The sequence below is a fragment of the Podarcis filfolensis genome (assembly GCF_964270895.1).
Source record: "Podarcis filfolensis genome assembly, chromosome: 4".
NCBI classification, from domain to species: Eukaryota; Metazoa; Chordata; class Lepidosauria; order Squamata; family Lacertidae; genus Podarcis; species Podarcis filfolensis.
The window spans coordinates 103,162,639-103,180,534 of record NC_139607.1 but is presented as its reverse complement, the minus strand read 5'-3'; the positions used below and the strand labels follow the sequence as shown (position 1 = coordinate 103,180,534).

Here is a 17,896-nt window from a genome sequence, read left to right as displayed (position 1 = left end):
CCGGCAGCAGCAATGAGGTGGTACAGCTTTCGGGTGCTAAGAGTGTGTCCCTGCTTTGGGAGGGGGAACACAGCCCCCCAGCAAAGTTTGGAGGACGAGCCAAGAGGTATAGCCGGACACTGGAAGGCAAAATTTATGTATAGTTTTTTTTGGGGGGGGGGTTGCCCCTGCAGCAGATATCATGCACATGCAGCCCACTACCAAAATCAGAACCATCATTTTGTGACTTTTGTGACTTGTCCCCACAAAACACGTCATCAGTTTCTTCCCTTCTGGTCAAAGGGCCTCTGCTGCACAATACCAAATGTAATAATTCACTGATAAATGCATCTATGTACTGGCTCACTGGGAAAACTTCAGAAATTCCTATAGACCTGTGAGCTCAGCTACTCAGCAGCCCCTCTGCCTGAGGGATAATCCCTGGCATCCTGATACCTGAGTTCCAGACAGGTAGCCATTCCAGTAATAACAAACCCAGATGGAGACAAAATCTGCCTGGATGGAAGACATGGGAGCCACCTCTCAATATCTGGAGGGCTGACCCATGGAAGAGGGAGCCAGCTTCTTTTCTCCTGCCCTAGAGGGGAGCACCCAGAATAAGGGACCCAGAGGACCAGAAAGCAGTTTCTTCTGACGGGAAGAGCAGCAGAATCCCTTGGGAGATGGCGGACTCTCCTTCCTTGGAGGTTTTGAAGCAGAGGGTGGATGCTTTGGCTGAGATTCCTGCCTTGCAGGGGGCTGGAATAGATGACCCTTAGGGCTCCCTCCCATTGTAGGATGAGCTTCCTTCCTTCCTGCAAACCCCTTTTCCCTGCAACCTCTTCCTCCAGTTTCTGGCCAAGGGAGGGAGCGGATCACAGACCAGCCAAGAGCGTCCCCTCAAAATGAGCATCTCTGGGATTGTGCAATGCAGGAGAGAAAAGGCAGAGAGGACTGAGCAGGGTGGACTCGGCTCTGCAAGGGTTAAAGGGAACCGAGCTGCATTCCTAGAGAGGACAGGAAGTAAAGGGGGGCCAGGTCCTCCAGAGGAAAAGCCCCTCCCTCCCCTTCCTGCAAGCGGGGGGGGGGGGGTTTGCTTTCTGCTATTGCAAATGCTGCATTGCTCTCTTCCACGGGGATCTGGTGAGTCTCCTCTCCCCCCCGCCAGAGGGTGCAGTGGGGAGAAGGGGGGGGGGTCCCAGGGCTGCAGCCGGGGAGGGTGGCTCATGTGGGGGGGGGAGCCCCTGGGAGCAGGGGGTCCTGCCAGGGAGGGGCGAGGTCGCACGAGGTTTGCAACTACAATACTGTGTATTCTGCATTTGTATAAAGACGCTGCTTACTCCTTTGGGAAGGGCAATCCTCTCCTGGGATCTGGTGAGTCTCCTCTCTCTCTCTCTCTCTCTCTCCCCCCCCCCCGAGGGTGCAGTGGGGAGAAGGGGGGGTCCCAGGGCTGCAGCAGGGGAGGGTGGCTCCTGCGGGGAGGGCAGACCCCGGGAGCAGGGGGTCCTGCCAGGGAGGGGCGAGGTGGCAGGAACTGTCTCCTTCCTTTAGATCTTTGGGGGGGGAGAGGAGAAGGTTACTGCCCCCCCTTCCAGAAAAAAAATTATTCAGAGCCCCCTGGGAAATCTAGCAGATAGAAATCTAGCAGCAGCATTCTGCTGGTTGAAAGACTGGCTGCTTCTTGAGAATACAGACATTTTGGATCTAGAAGGTTTTAACAACGTTTTTGGATGGCATGCATATTTGTGGTATGACAAGCTTAAAGCACACAAAGCTTTCAAAAACCATATTGTCAGGAGAGCATTGTTTAATGTTTGGATTAGATATAAGGATCTATTGGAAAATAAAACCCCAAGGTGGTTGTCACCAATGGAGGCTAAGGCCCAGAAAAAACTTAACATGGAGGCCAAATGGCCAAAATACTGGGAAATTTTGGAGCAAGAAGGGGACAGACTGAAATTGCAGAGTTTTGAGAAATTAAAAGATAAAGTGCGAGTTTGGCTTCATTATTACCAGAAAATGGAGGCTTACAATTTGGATTAGAAAGTTGGTTTCCAGGTGGAAAAATCTAAATTGGAAACAGAATTGTTAGAACCCAAAACTAAGACTTTGTCAAAAATGTATAACTTGCTGTTGAAATGGAATACTCAGGATGAGACGGTTAAATCTGTAATGATTAAATGGGCACAAGACGTTGGACATAATATTATGTTTGCTGACTGGGAACAGTTGTGGACCACTGGGATTAAGTTTACGGCATGTAATGCCTTAAGAGAGAATATTATGAAAATGATATACAGGTGGTACATGACACCAGTCAAGCTTGCAAAAATCTATCATTTGCCCGATAATAAATGTTGGAAATGTAAGGAAACCGAAGGTACATTCTTTCACCTTTGGTGGACGTGCCCTAGGATTAAGGCTTTCTGGGAAATGATATATAATGAATTGAAAAAGGTATTTAAATATACCTTCCTGAAGAAACCAGAGGCCTTTCTCTTGGGCATGGCCGGCCAAGTGGTGCCAAAGAAGGACAGAACGTTTTTTATGTATGCTACAACAGCAGCAAGAATACTCATCGCAAAGTATTGGAAGACGCAAGATTTACCCACTCTGGAAGAATGGCAGATGAAACTGATTGGGATTGGCAGAAATGACTGGCAGAATCCGTGACCAGGGAGAAGAGTCGGCAGAAGAAGATTGGAAAAAATTTAAGGACTACTTACAGAAATATTGTAAAATTAAGGAATGTTGAATGATGCTGGATTGAAATTGAGTGGTTTCTAGCTGTAATGATATAAAGGAATATGAAAAAAAAGGATTGGATAGAAAACAAGGTGTTATTATAAGCTGTAATGCTTTAAGTTAAGGATTTGCTGAACAAATAATTTGAAATGGAATACAAGAAGGGGAGGTATGAGGAGGTCAGAGAAATATGTTATTGAAAAGTATGTATTATGAACTATATGTTTTTTTAATTTGTTTGTTTGTTTTTTGTTTGCATAAAAAATTGAAAACTTAAATAAATATCTTAAAAAAAAAAGGAAATCTAGCAGATAGAACTCTAGCTTCTTTGAATAAGGCTATCAGTAGGAGTACAGTCACAGAAGTAAAACAGGCAATTTATGTACAACAACAAATTTAAAAACAATGTACACCAATAAACTACACCAGGGAGTTGACTCAGAGTCACACATGAAACCGAGTTTGGGGATTTTCATGATGGACTATTTTGAGTTGGGAGATGGTCTGCGCGTACAGATCTGTACACAGAATCTGGCGACCATCCAGGTCATCTTCTGATCTTTGCCTAACAGCAAAAGGTCAAATTTTTGCTTTTGCGGGAGGTCGGCGAGCCTCACCAGCAGGGGATCAATGGTCTTACTACGTGTCTCTTCGTAAAAGGGACGTCTAAAGAACAAGTGTTTTGGCTTCCTATCTCTCCCAATGGGCAGGTGAAAAGTCTCTGAGCATACGGGACTTTTCTAAAGGCTCCATCCAGGACCAGCGAGGGAAGAGCCGAGCTTCTGGCGAGTGTAAAGGCCCTTCTTGCATTTCTAGATGCGAGAAAGAAGAGATATTCTGCCGGTGCGGCTATATATTTCTTGATTTCTCCAATTTTATGGTCGGGGCACCTTGCGCAGTCCTGTTGTCTTTCGGTGTCTAATATTCTTTGCCTGACTGTAGCTTTGGCCTGGCCCAACCCCAGACTTAGAAGGGCTTGAGGGGCAAAACCCAGTTTCTGGAGGGTGTTCAGAACTGCAGTCTGCCAGCCTGACTGAAATTGGTCGCAGAGAATCAATGGGGCTATCCCTCGGGGAAGCAGATTCAATGTCAGCCATTTGTAGATTGATGTTAGGCAGATGCTAGCCTCCACTCTCATCATCCCCGTTTCCAATCTCACCCATGCGTTTGAGACACATCTGGGCACTTGGAGGAGAGCTCTAAGAAGTCCAGATTGAACCCTCTCAAAGGGGGAGGAAGCCGAGGAAGGCAGGGGCAAAAAGGAACCATAAAGGAGTTGTGCCAAAGTTTTGGCCTTGTATGGTTGTCACCTATGGAAGCTAAGTCTCAGAAAAAGCTCAATATGGAGGCCAAATGGCCAAAATATTGGGAAATTTTGGAGCAAGAAGGTGACAGACTGAAACTGCAGAGTTTTGAGAAATTAAAAGACAAAGTGCGAGATTGGCTTCATTATTATCAAATAAGAGAGGCCTACAATTTGGACAAAAAAATTGGCTTCCAGGTGGAGAAATCAAAATTGGAAACAGAACTGTTAGAACCAAAAACTAAGATTTTGTCAAAGATGTATAACTTGCTGTTAAAATGGAACACACAGGATGAAACGGTTAAATCAGCGATGATTAAATGGGCGCAGGACATAGGTCATAACATTATGTTTGCTGACTGGGAGCAGTTGTGGACCACCGGTATGAAGTTTACGGCATGCATTGCCTTAAAGGAGAATATTATGAAAATGATTTACAGGTGGTACATGACCCCAGTCAAGCTTGCAAAAATTTATCACCTGCCTGACAACAAGTGCTGGAAATGTAAAGAAGCTGAGGGAACATTCTTTCACCTTTGGTGGACATGCCCAAGGGTCAAGGCTTACTGGGAAACGATATATAATGAACTGAAGAAGGTATTTAAATTTACCTTTCCTAAGAAACCAGAGGCCTTCCTTTTGGGCATAGTTGGCCAACGGGTGTCAAAGAAAGACAGAACATTTTTTATGTATGCAACAACAGCAGCAAGAATACTTCTTGCCAAGCATTGGAAGACACAAGATCTACCCACCGTGGAAGAATGGCAGATGCAAGTGATTGACTACATGGAGATGGCTGAAATGACTGGCAGAATCCGTGACCAGGGAGAAGAACTGATGGAACAGGATTGGAAAAAGTTTAAGGACTATTTACAAAAACATTGCAAAATGTTGGAGTGTTAACATGATGTGGGAAGTGAAGGCAACAGGGCTTGTGGGATTTGGTTAAATGTGAATGAAAAGAAGAATGTTAAAAAGGAGAAGGGGGTTATGAACAGAATAAAATTATGTCATAGTATATAAGATGAGGAATGGGCTAAGATAATGAAAATCTGGGACATAATAATTAGAAAAATATAATTTAAGCATAGTTTGAATAAGGGTTTGAACTTGCTGAATTTGATTGGAATAAAGAGGAACACAAAAAAGGGAGATGTGAGGAGGTCAGGACAGAGGGACATGGAATTTTGAATTTTTTTAAAAAAGTGGATTTTTCTTTTTTCTCTTTTTCTTTTTTTTGGTTATAGATTTTTGCTTTTTATTTTTTCTGTGGGCTTTATTTAATGGAATGATCTATGTGAAATGATGAACTTTTTGATTTGTAAAAGTTTAATAAACATTTATTTAAAAAACAACAACAAAGTTTTGGCCTTGTATAGTTTTCGAGCTGCGGGAACGAAGAAGCCCCCTTGTGCTCTGAAAAATTTAAGGATACAATTTGCGGGTTTTTCCGCTGAACTCCCGATGGAGTTTATGTGTAGTTTCTTGGCTCCTGAGGCCTGTACCACCATTCCTAGATACTTATAGTTTGTGACGTGTTCTAATTTATGGCCTTGGAGTTCCCAGCTTTTAAGCTTTGGTTTTGCCCCCAAAGCGAGTATCTTGGTCTTTTGATAGTTGATTTTGAGACATTCAAATTCACAGTATGCTGCGAGCTTTCTTAGTGCTCTTTTGAGTCCAGTGGGGGTTCTAGATAAAATTACTGCATCATCGGCATATAGCAGGACCGAAATATGCCGATTTGCGAGCTTCGGAGGGTGGAGTTCTGAGTCATGGAGTGCAGATACTAAATTATTTAGATAGAAATTGAATAGTAGAGGGGCCAATAGGCACCCTTGCCTGACTCCTTTAGAGGTTTTAATAGGGTCCGTTAGGTGTCCTAGGCGGCTACACCTGACTCTAAGAGCCGTGTTTGCGTGCAGTGCCTGAATGAAGAGCAGAAGCCCTCTGTCTATGTAGGTCCCCTGTAGTCTGTCTCAGAGTCTGGTTCTGGAGACTGTATCAAAGGCTGCTTTTAGATCAACAAAGGCAGTGTATAGTGAGGCCGGCCTTTAGGAAAGCCATGTCACCTGGGCGCAGGATTCCAACCCATGGCTTCAAGCTACAAGAAAGGAGATTCAGATTCAACACACGTAGTCATTTTTCACTAGGAACCAATGACTCCCTTGTCAATCAGTTCTGATTTCATGCATTGACTGGAAGGAAGGAGCAACCAGGCTGATTCGCCTCGCATTAATCTCTTCGCTTGCCTCCACATTTCCACAATCTCCCTTCTAGAGGCCTACATCTCCTCCTCCTCCTTTTTAGAAAGATAGCTCAGAGTCTGGGCTGTGGTGCAATCCTACCCTGGTTCCCAGCAAGACTCATCCATGCTTGCTCAGGGAAACTTTTTCTTCTCCTGATACTGTACAGCTTTTGTAACAGAACAATGTATTTGCTTTGTAGGATTTGCTAGAGCTTTTCATTAAGACGGACAGTACTTGGCAGAAGACCAAAGGGTTCCTTCCGATCTCTCAGAGGCTTCCTGAGACCGCAGATGGCTGAGCGAGCCACAGCTGGCCCTAGAGCAGGAAGAGGCCATGTCATCCAAACTGGGAGCAGTGGGAGATTCTTGGAAAACTCTGTGCAGAAGATCCTGGGTGAGGAGGACACCCTCCCCTCAGTGGGGCGGAGCTGGCAGTTGAGGCAGTTCTGCTGCCAGGAGGCCAAAGGACCTCGAGAGGTTTGCAGCCGACTCTACCACCTTGATCATCAGTGGCTGAAGCCAGAAAGGCACACGAAAGCTGAGATGCTGGACCTGGTGATCTTGGAGCAGTTCCTGGCTGTCCTTCCGCTAGAGATGGAGAGCTGGGTGAGGGAATGTGGAGCGGAGACCAGTTCCCAGGCGGTGGCCCTGGCCGAAGGTTTCCTCCTGAGTCAGGCAGAGGAGAGAGAGCAGGCAGAGAGAAAACAGGTGAGAGAGACTTTCCTCTGGATACTCCCAAGGGGCTCCAAACAGGATGGAGAATATCCAAAAATGGTCTGCTGGTGGCCCATCCGTTTTCAGGGAATGAAATCTAACACCCTCAAAGTATCTGTCTTTCGTTCTCTTTCTAATATTTCTCACCTTTCATTTACTGTTTTGAATTCGTATTGTTCTTTCAGAAAAGGGATCATTTTGCAGAAATGGACCTGGATTCCTGTGAGGCAGAGAGGGCTCCGTTGGACACCAGAGAGAGGCCACTGGGTAAGGAGGAAGGTGGCTTTTCTCCATTTGGTCTTGTTCTGTTGGTTTTCCAACTCATCCGAGGGTTCTTTTCATCTTGGGTTCTTTTTTTTGAGGGGTGGGGGTTGGGAACAAGGGTTCAGAGGAGGGGAGATGTACTTCTGCACACCTAACATGAAATGGGCACAAACCTTCAACTGCACTCAGCAGGTAAGGCTTTCTCAAAGCCCATCTGTAGTTAGAGATGTCCTGTTTCCCCTGTGAGAGAAGCAGGCACTCCTAGCATTCTGCTTACCTTTTTTTCTTTTGCAGGTGACAGAATGATGCCGGCAAGACCTCCTGATCCATCTTTTCATGGGGGCAGAAGGGAAGCAGTGGCTGTGGAACCAGATCAGGTCAGGGGAAGCTGCCTTGTGGGGACAGAGGCCGAGGGATGGAGCAATGTCATGGACTGGTTGGGTACAGAGGAGTGGTGGGAGGAAGCAGCCGGGGAACCAGGAAGGGAAGGCGGCTCTGAGCCCAAGGAGTGAAGGTGGAGGAAGGATTGGCGGTCAGAGGGAGAAGCCTGGGAAGAGGAGGTGTCAGAAGCTGAAGGGGCAACAGGGCTTAGTGAGCTGGGAGACTCTGTGGCAGAATGCAGTGCAGAATCAGAGGCAGAAGAAGGAGGCGAGTGGGAGAGGAAGATCGAGATGCAGAGGTGAGTCAGGAGAAGGAGGAGCCACCGTTGGCTCCCTCTCCTTCTGCCAGAATCCACACTCCCTGCTTGTCTCTCAGAGCTAAGAGAGGTCTAACATGGAGGAGTAAAGGCAGGCTGCACACTGGCACACTGTTCAATCGCTTGCCAGAAACCCCAGAGAGGAGGGGACTTGGAAAGCTGTGGGGAGCCGGGGGCCTTCACTCTCAGCAACTGCTTTTGTGGACGAAGAGGCTCAGGGAATGAGCTGCTGTTTTCATGAAGCCCGAAACTCAGCCAAGTGTGTGAACATCGTGCTCTTGCTGATAAAAAGTAAACTCCAGCTGTGAACTGTGGGATTTCCTGCCCAGATAACTCTGTGACACCAGCCTTCTGAATGTTGCCAGTAGGATTCATCTGTAGTTGCAGTTTTCATGGAATCCTAGAGTTGAAGGGACAAAAAGAGTCATCAAGTCCAACCCCCTGCATTGCAGGAATCTCAGCTCGATAATCCAAGACAGATGGCCATCCAAACTAGGCTTCTTGTATTTCTGTATTCATGAATGAATGCTAAAATAGGCTTCTAAGCAGCGGACAGACGAGAACAAATAATGTCCAGGATTCACCTAGCCAGCCCCATCCGCTGCAAAATGGGGCCTGCCCCCCATTCCTCCCCCTCTCCATGCCCCCATGAACCCCTTGAATTTGGCTCTAGGGCATTGGAAGGGAAACTCCCCAGAACAACTCATGAGGAGAGGAGAAAGTGGATCCTTTCATCGGGGAAACTGGAATGCTTGCGAAGGCAGAAAAACGTAAACATAAGCTGGAGTACCACCTATTTGCAAAAAGACGAATACCCATAGTTAAAATGCAGAATAAAAGAATTCAATTAAAGCATTAAAATAGGTACCCATAATAAAAATGTGCAGCAAAGCAATCCTATTGAAATAACACGGCAATTAACAGGAAGGAAATAACAGAGCATTGTGTAGCAGATCATATTTCTGCTGTCTCAGAGGAGGACATTTCCCTTTTTCTTTTAGGGTCCAGTGTGCTTTGAAGATGTCGCTGTTCGTTTCACGGACGAGGAGTGGGCGTTGCTGGATCCTGACCAGAGAGCTCTGCATAAGGACGTCATGGAGGAGAATTGGGGGATCGTGGCCTCTCTTGGTAAGGCTCCCTGTGGGATCGTCCTAGCTGCCAGGAAATTCAAAAAATACATCTATGTGACAAACCTCATATATTTTCACAGCGCCCCCTACAACACCTGGGAACCTAACACCCCCACAAGAAATAGTAGATTACAGTTTTTTCTGTGAACAATCTTGCTCCAGTTCTGCCTCCTTCTACCACAGTTGGGCTGATCTGAACTGCCCAGGCATCTTAAATGTCAGCTTCAGAGTTGTTAAGAAAGATAAGTAGCTTCTGTCAGGTTTTCTGTTTTTGTTTTTGCTGCTGTCAGTCTTGGGTTGACCAAAGAGACGACTGACACTTGGAGATGGAGGGGATGCCATGACTCGGCCAAACAACATCTGCCCCAGAGAAGAGCCAGGTTGATTGAATCTCAGGTAGTACTAGCAGTGATAATAATAGTAATAATAATAATTTTTATGTATACCCTGACCATCTGGTTGGGTTGCCCCAGCCAATCTGGGAAGCTTCCAACACATATACAGTCGTATTTCTGGTTGCGAATGGGATCCGTTCCGGAGATCCGGCCAGATCCCGAGGTTTTCGCAACCCAAGGATCACTGCGCATGATGTTTATATAATCCGAGAGTTACGTAACCCGAGGTGCTACTGTATAAACATGAAACAGTAATAATAACAACAATCTAATCCAATGAAAAAAGTACAAAAATTTTACAAAAAGTACAAAATCTTTAAAATGAGTAACTTACTTCAAACAAAGCAACCTTCAACCAACGATTAGAATCCAATAATAATACATTGGTTTATTACAAATAACAAAGGTAATGAACACTGCCTTCTCTACAAGAAATTTAATGGGCATTATTTCCTAACGGGGGGCTCCATTTGTTCCTGAGACTCTAATCCCTTTTTCTCTCCATTGCAGATTGTGATGAATTGGAAAGGAAGAACAAAGGTGACCACAACACAATCTGCAGAGTGGAGAAGGCACGTAAAAATTTGGAATGTGGAAAGAGCTGCAGTCAGAGCTCCCATTCCACATCCCATCAACAAAATCTCATTGGAAAGAAACCCTATCGGTGCATGGAATGTGGAAAGAGCTTCAGTCAGAGCTTCTCTCTCACTTCCCATCAAAGAATTCATACAGGGGAGAAACCCTATCAGTGTGTGGAATGTGGAAAGAGCTTCAGTAGCAGCTCCAATCTCACTAAACATCAAAGAATTCACACAGGGGAGAAACCCTATCAGTGTGTGGAATGTGGAAAGAGCTTCAGTCACAGCCAAAGTCTCACTTCCCATCAAAGAATTCATACAGGGGAGAAACCCTATCAGTGTGTGGAATGTGGAAAGAGCTTCAGTATGAGCTACAATCTCACTAAACATCAAAGAATTCATACAGGGGAGAAACCCTATCAGTGTATGGAATGTGGAAAGAGCTTCAGTATGAGCTACAATCTCACTTCCCATCAAATAACTCATACAGGGGAGAAACCCTATCGGTGCATGGAATGTGGAAAGAGCTTCAGTAGAAGCGCCGATCTCACTAAACATCAAAGAATTCATACAGGGGAGAAACCCTATCAGTGTGTGGAATGTGGAAAGAGCTTCAGTAGCAGCTCCTGTCTCACTAAACATCAAAGAATTCATACAGGGGAGAAACCCTATCAGTGCATGGAATGTGGAAAGAGCTTCAGTATGAGCTCCCATCTCACTTCCCATCAAAGAATTCATACAGGGGAGAAACCCTATCAGTGCATGGAATGTGGAAAGAGCTTCAGTATGAGCTCCAGTCTCACTTCCCATCAGCTAATTCATACAGGGGAGAAACCCTATCAGTGTGTGGAATGTGGAAGGAGCTTCAGTAGAAGCTCCGATCTCACTAAACATCAAAGAATTCATACAGGGGAGAAACCCTATCAGTGTGTGGAATGTGGAAAGAACTTCACTGATAGCTCCAAACTTATTTCCCATCAAAGAATTCATACAGGGGAGAAACCCTATCAGTGTGTGGAATGTGGAAAGAGCTTCAGTATGAGCTCCCATCTCACTTCCCATCAAAGAATTCATACAGGGGAGAAACCCTATCAGTGTGTGGAATGTGGAAAGAGCTTCAGTATGAGCTCCCATCTCACCTCCCATCAGATAATTCATACAAGGGAGAAACCCTATCAGTTTGTGGAATGTGGAAAGAGCTTCATTAGCAGCTTCGATCTCACTAAACATCAAAGAATTCATACAGGGGAGAAACCCTATCAATGTGTGGAATGTGGAACGAGCTTCAGTCAGAGCTCCAATCTCACTTCCCATCAAAGAATTCATACAGGGGAGAAACCCTATCAGTGCATTGAATGTGGAAAGAGCTTCAGTATGAGCTTCAATCTCACTTCCCATCAAAGAATTCATACAGGGGAGAAACCCTATCAGTGTGCGGAATGTGGAAAGAGCTTCAAACAAAAGTCCAGTCTCACTAACCATCAAAGAATTCATACAGGGGAGAATCACGGAATTGTAGAATTTTCAAGCTTGAAGTGATCCCTGGTGCAATCTATTTCACCCCTTGTGATGCAGGCATAGCAAGTAAAGCATCCATGACACATGACCATCCAACTTCATTTGAAAACCTCGAAGAATGGAAATTCCAGCACTCCCAAGGGAGTCCAATCCACTAACAGCTCTTGCTGTCAAAAAGTTCTTCCGCATGTTTAGTCAGTCTTTTTTTAAAAAAAACAAAACTTGAAGGCATTGGTTTGTGTCCTACCCTGTGGAGCAGGCGTCCTATTGGGAAGACCCAGTTTTCCGAGTGCATGTTCTGGAAGTTGGGCAATAGGGGCAGTACAGGATTCCTTTTGGCGTACCGACCTCCCCACTGCACCAAGGATTCCCTGTCCGAGCTGCTCCAGGTCGTGGCGGATGTTTTCCTGGAGACACCTAGTTTGGTTGTCCTAGGGGATTTTAACATCCACGCCGACACAACCTGGTGTTCACCTCTATGGATGTTGGTGATCTGACACTAAGTAAAAGCGAAACTAAAGAATTGCCATGGTCAGATCACTTCCTGGTGCAACTGGACTTCTCCGCGAACCTTCCCCTCTTCAGGGAGGTGGGACCGATTCAGATGGTCAGCCCCTTAATGGATCAAAATGGTTTGCAGAGAGCGGTAGGGGATGTTTCATCCCATGTTGATGGCCTTTCAGCTGATTCTTGGTGGCCCGCTGAAATGTGGAGTTAACCAGGGCTATTGACTGTTTGGCTCCGAAGCGCCCTCTCCGATTGCATGGAGCCCGGACAGCCCCATGGTTTTCTTCGGAGCTGAGGGTGATGAAACAATCGCTGAGACGGCTAGAGTGCCGGTGGCGGATAACCCATTCTGAAGCTGACCAGACACGGGTTAGAGCTCAATGTTGAGCCTACCAAGTGGTGATAGCGACGGCGAAGAAGACTTTCTTCACTGCCTCTATTACATCTGCGGAAAACAGCAGCAGGAGACTCTTTCAGGTGGTTCACAATTTAGCAGAACCACCTGCTCCATTAGGGCCCAGTACAGGCCACATGACCTGCAATGATTTTGCAAAGTTTTTTGCAGACAAAGTTGCTCCGATTCGAGAAGACGTAGACTCCACCGTGGGAGCAGGGCCCGGTCGGGAGAGTGCTACAGTCCTGTCTTGTCAAGTTGTGTGGGATCAATTCCAATCTGTTACCCCCAAGGATGTGGACAGGCTGCTTGGACGAGTGAAACCAACCACTTGTCTCCTTGATCCTTGTCCATCCTGGCTTATAAAAACTAGCCGGGAAGGACTGGGCGATGGGCTTCATGGGGTGGTGAATGCTTCCCTCCGTGAGGGAGCCTTCCCGGACCCATCTTTAGATGCGGCCACGGCCAACTATCGCCCAGTCTCAAATCCTCCATTCTTGGGCAAGGTGGTTGAGCGAGTGGTTTCTGAACAACTCCAGGCACGCCTGGAAGAAGCGGACCATTTGGATCCCTTCCAGTCGGGATTCAGGCCTCATCATGGGACTGAAACTGTCTTGGTCGCGCTGGTTGATGATCTCCGGCGGGCTAGGGACAAAGGTGAGAACTGTTTCCTAGTTCTGCTGGATCTCTCAGCGGCGTTTGATACCATCGACCATAACTTCCTTCTGGACCGTCTTGAGGGGCTGGGAGCTGGGGGCACTGTTATACAGTGGTTCCGCTCCTTCCTGGGTCGTGTTTAGAAAGTGGTGGTGGGGGATGAGTGTTCAGACCCCTGGGCTCTCACTTGTGGGGTGCCTCAGGGTTCCATCCTCTCCCCCATGCTTTTCAACATTTACACGCAGCCGCTGGGAGAGATCATCAGGAGGTTTGGACTGGGTGTTCATCAGTATGCGGATGATACCCAGCTCTACCTCTCTTTTAATTCAAAGGCAGTGAAGGTCCTGTGTGAGTGTCTGGAGGCGGTTGGAGGATGGATGGCGGCTAACAGATTGAGGTTGAATCCTGACAAGACAGAAGTACTGTTTTTTGGGGACAGGAGGCGGGCAGGTGTGGAGGATTCCCTGGTCCAGAATGGGGTAACTGTGCCCCTGAAGGACCAGGTGCAGAGCCTGGGAGTCATTTTGGACTCACAGCTGTCCATGGAGGCACAGGTCAAATCTGTGTCCAGGGCAGCTGTTTACCAGCTCCATCTGGTACGTAGGCTGAGACCCTATCTGCCTGCGGACTGTCTCGACAGAGTGGTGCATGCTCTGGTTATCTCCCGCTTGGACTACTGCAATGCACTCTACGTGGGGCTACCTTTGAAGGTGACTCAGAAACTACAACTAATCCAGAATGCAGCAGCTAGACTGGTGACTGGGGGCGGCTGCCGAGACCATATAACACCGGTCTTGAAAGACCTACATTGGCTCCCAGTACATTTCCAAGCACAATTCAAAGTGTTGGTGCTGACTTTTAAAGCCCTAAACGGCCTCGGTCCAGTATACCTGAAGGAGCGTCTCCACCCCCATCATTCTGCCCGGATGCTGAGGTCCAGCGCCGAGGACCTTCTGGCGGTTCCCTCATTGCGAGAAGCAAAGCTACAGGGAAGCAGGCAGAGGGCCTTCTCGGTAGTGGCACCCGCCCTGTGGAACGCCCTTCCAGCAGACGTCAAAGCGATAAACAACTACCTGACATTCAGAAGACATCTTAAGGCAGCCCTGTTCAGGGAAGTTTTTAACGTGTGATAATTTTACTGTATTTTTGGTTTCTATGGAAGCCGCCCAGAGTGGCTGGGGAGGCCCAGCCCGATGGGCGCGGTATAAATAATAAATTATTATTATTATATTATTATTATCTGCCATTCTTCCAGGGTGGGTAGATCTTGTGTCTTCCAATACTTTGCAATAAGTATTCTTGCTGCTGTTGTAGCATACATAAAGAAAGTTCTACCCTTCTTTGACACCAATTGGCCGACCATGCCCAGGAGAAAGGCCTTTGGTTTCTTCAGAAAGGTATATTTAAATACCTTTTTCATTTCATTATAGATCGTCTCCCAGAAAGCCTTAATCCTTGGGCATGTCCACCAAAGGTGAAAGAATGTACCTTCAGTCTCTTTACATTTCCAACATTTATTATCGGGCAGATGATAAATTTTTGCAAGCTTGACTGGTGTCATGTACCACCTGTATATCATTTTCATTACATTCTCTCTTAAGGCATTGCATGCCGTGAACTTCATACCTGTGGTCCATAACTGTTCCCAGTCAGCCATCATAATATTATATCCAACATCTTGTGCCCATTTAATCATAGCAGATTTCACCGTTTCATCCTGAGTATTCCATTTCAACAGCAAGTTATACATTCTTGACAAATTCTTAGTTTTGGAATCTAACAGTTCTGTTTCCAATTTTGATTTTTCCACCTGGAAGCCAATTTTTTTATCCAAAGTATATGCCTCCATTATCTGATAATAATGAAGCCAGTCTCACACTTTGTTCTTTAGTTTCTCAAAACTCTGCAATTTCAGTCTATCTCCATCTTGTTCCAAAATTTCCCAATATTTCGGCCATTTGACCTCCATATTGAGCTTTTTCTGAGCCTTCGCTTCCATTGGTGACAGCCACCTTGTGGTTTTATTTTCAAGCAGATCCTTATATCTTGTCCAAACATTAAACAGTGCTTTTCTGACAATATGGTTTTTAAACGCTTTATGTGCTTTAACTTTATCATACCACAAATATGCATGCCACCCAAAAATGTTGTTAAAACCTTCTAAATTCAACACATCAGTGTTCTCAAGAAGCATGCATTCTCTCAGCCAGCAAAAAGCGGCTGATTCATAATAAAGTTTTAAGTCTGGCAGGGCAAATCCACCTCTTTCATTAGCGTCAGTTAATATCTTAAATTTTATTTGAGGCTTCTTGCCCTGCCAGACAAATCTAGAAATATCTCTCTGCCACTTCTTGAAACACTCCATTTTATCCAAAATTTGCAATGTTTGAAACAAAAACAACATCCTTGACAATTCATCTTTATCGCAGCAATTCGGCCTAACAATGATAACTTCAGGTTTGACCATATTTCTAAATCCTTTTTCACTTCCATCCAACATTTTTCATAATTATCCTTAAACAGATTCACATTCTTGGCAGTCATATTAACCCCTAGGTATTTCACTTTCTTAACCAGTGTTAGTCCTGTCTCCTTCTGAAACCTTTCTCTCTCCATCACTGTTAAATTTTTCTCTTAAGACTTTAGTTTTCATCTTATTCAACTTAAAACCCGCCACCTGACCAAATTCTTGAATCAGTTCCAATACTCTTTTAGTACTAGATTCTGGCTCCTGTAATGTCAATACCAAATCATCGGCAAATGCTTTCAGTTTATACTGTTTGGCTCCAACTTGTATACCTTTAACTGTTTGGTCCCTTCTAATCATGTTTAAAAGAACCTCCAGGACCGATATAAATAACAATGGAGAGATTGGGCAACCTTGTCGTGTTCCTTTCTCTATCTTAAATTCTTCCGTCACTACATTGTTCACAATTAATTTTGCCTTTTGTTCTGAGTAAATTGCACCTATACCGTTTTCAAAACCTTGGCCAACCCCCATCCCCTGTAAATTTTTCTTCATAAAGCTCCAAGAAATATTGTCAAAGGCTTTCTCCGCATCCACAAATATCAAGACTGCTTTAGTATTGATATTCACTTGTAACTTTTCTAAAATGTTAATTATGTTCCTCGTGTTATCAGACAAGTGTCTGCCCGGGAGAAAACCAGCTTGGTCTTTATGGATTTCTTCTACTAATACCTTTTTTAATCTTTTAGCCAAAATGTCTGCAAAAATTTTATAATCCACATTAAGCAAAGATATGGGGCGGTAATTCTTAAGCTGTGTCTTCTCAGACTCTGTTTTCGGTATAAGTGTGATATAAGCTTCCTTCCACGACTCTGGTGCCCTTTTCCCTTCCAATATTCCATTACACACTTCCTTTAAAGGCTGTATTATCCATTCTTTCAAAGATCTGTAGTATCTTGAAGTCAAGCCATCCGGTCCTGGGGATTTACCCAATTGCATATTCTGGATGGCCCCTTCTATCTCTTGCTCCGTTATTTTATAGTTCAACATTAGCTTATTTTCTTGAGAGATTTTTTGTAATCCATTTGTTTTCAAAAAACAATCAATGTCCATTTGTTTCTGGGTTTCCTGTGTATATAGTTGTTTAAAATACCTCTGAAAACACTTTCTAATCTCCACTGGATTCTGTATATTTTTCCCTTCTACTTCCAAATTTGTAATAGTGTTAAGTTTCTGTCTTTTTTTATTTGCCAAGCCAGCAGTTTTCCACATTTGTTTGCCGATTCAAATGTCTTTTGTCTCATCTGTTTAATTTTCTGTTTAATTCATCTGTTTAAATTTCCTGGTTTATCATTTTCATATATTGTACTTGATGTAACTTTATCTCTTTCAGAATCTCCTGCGACTTTGGTTTCGCTCTCAGTTTCTTCTCTCCTTCCTTTATTTTCTCCAAAATCTTATCTTTTTTCTCATTTTGAACTCTCTTTTGAATCGCATTCTGTTGTATCAAAAATCCTCTCATAACCGCTTCACTTGCGTCCCAAATTACTCTTTTTTTTACAGTGGTATTCATATTTATCTCAAAATAGTCTCTCAGAGTTTTTTGGGCCTTCTTAGTCACTTCTTCATTCCTAAACAATGTGTCATTCATCCTCCATCTGAAGGAACCAGTTGGTGTTAGTTTCAATTCCATCTTTACAGCATTATGGTCGGAGCACATTTTAGGGCATATTTCCACCTTTCTAGTCTTTGGGGCCGGCCCTCTAGTTACCCAAATTTGGTCAATTCTTGTCCATGCCATTTTGGCCTCAGAGAAGAAGGTTCCCTCTCTTCCCAAAGGGTTTTTAATTCTCCAAATATCAACTAAGTCCATATTGTCAGTCATATCCAATAAAGTCTTTGGCAATCTACCATCCTTAGTAGCTACCTGTCTCTGTGCTTTATCCATATTTGTAGACACCACTCCATTCATATCCCCCATCAAAATCATATAATAGTCCATATAGTCCATCAGAGTCTCATGTAACTTCTTAAAAAATTCTGATTTTCCCTCATTTGGTGCATAAATGCCTAATATCAAAAATTTCTCTCCTTGCGATTGGATTTCAATTGCTACAAATCTTCCTTGGTCATCTTTAAAAAGAAATTTCGGTGATAGGCCCTCCTTTGCGTAAAGTACTACTCCTCTTTTTTTTAACTTTGTCTGATGAAATAAATTCATGCCCCAATCTTTTATTTGCCAATATTTTCCTGTGTGGCCTTATCACAGGTGTTTCTTGTAAACAAATCAAGTCCAATTGTTC

General features: G+C 44.6%; 1 protein-coding gene across 3 annotated transcripts; it reads left to right on the top strand.

The window, feature by feature from the left end:
* The first annotated feature begins 1,063 nt into the window (after positions 1-1,063).
* LOC310760715 (uncharacterized protein) lies at positions 1,064-11,789 on the top strand. 3 transcript variants are annotated; one of them, XM_083609780.1, is made up of 7 exons: positions 1,064-1,122; positions 1,309-1,353; positions 6,473-6,980; positions 7,172-7,253; positions 7,545-7,627; positions 8,949-9,075; positions 9,983-11,789. In XM_083609780.1, the coding sequence occupies exons 3-7, from the start codon at positions 6,564-6,566 to the stop codon at positions 11,587-11,589; spliced, it is 2,316 nt and encodes a 771-aa protein (XP_083465906.1). In that variant the 5' UTR covers positions 1,064-1,122; positions 1,309-1,353; positions 6,473-6,563; the 3' UTR covers positions 11,590-11,789. The 3 variants fall into 3 exon arrangements, with proteins under 3 accessions (XP_083465906.1, XP_083465904.1, XP_083465905.1); XM_083609778.1 differs by having other exon boundaries at positions 1,066-1,122; positions 6,483-6,980; XM_083609779.1 differs by lacking the exon at positions 1,309-1,353 and having other exon boundaries at positions 1,066-1,122; positions 6,483-6,980.
* The last annotated feature ends 6,107 nt before the right edge of the window (positions 11,790-17,896 follow it).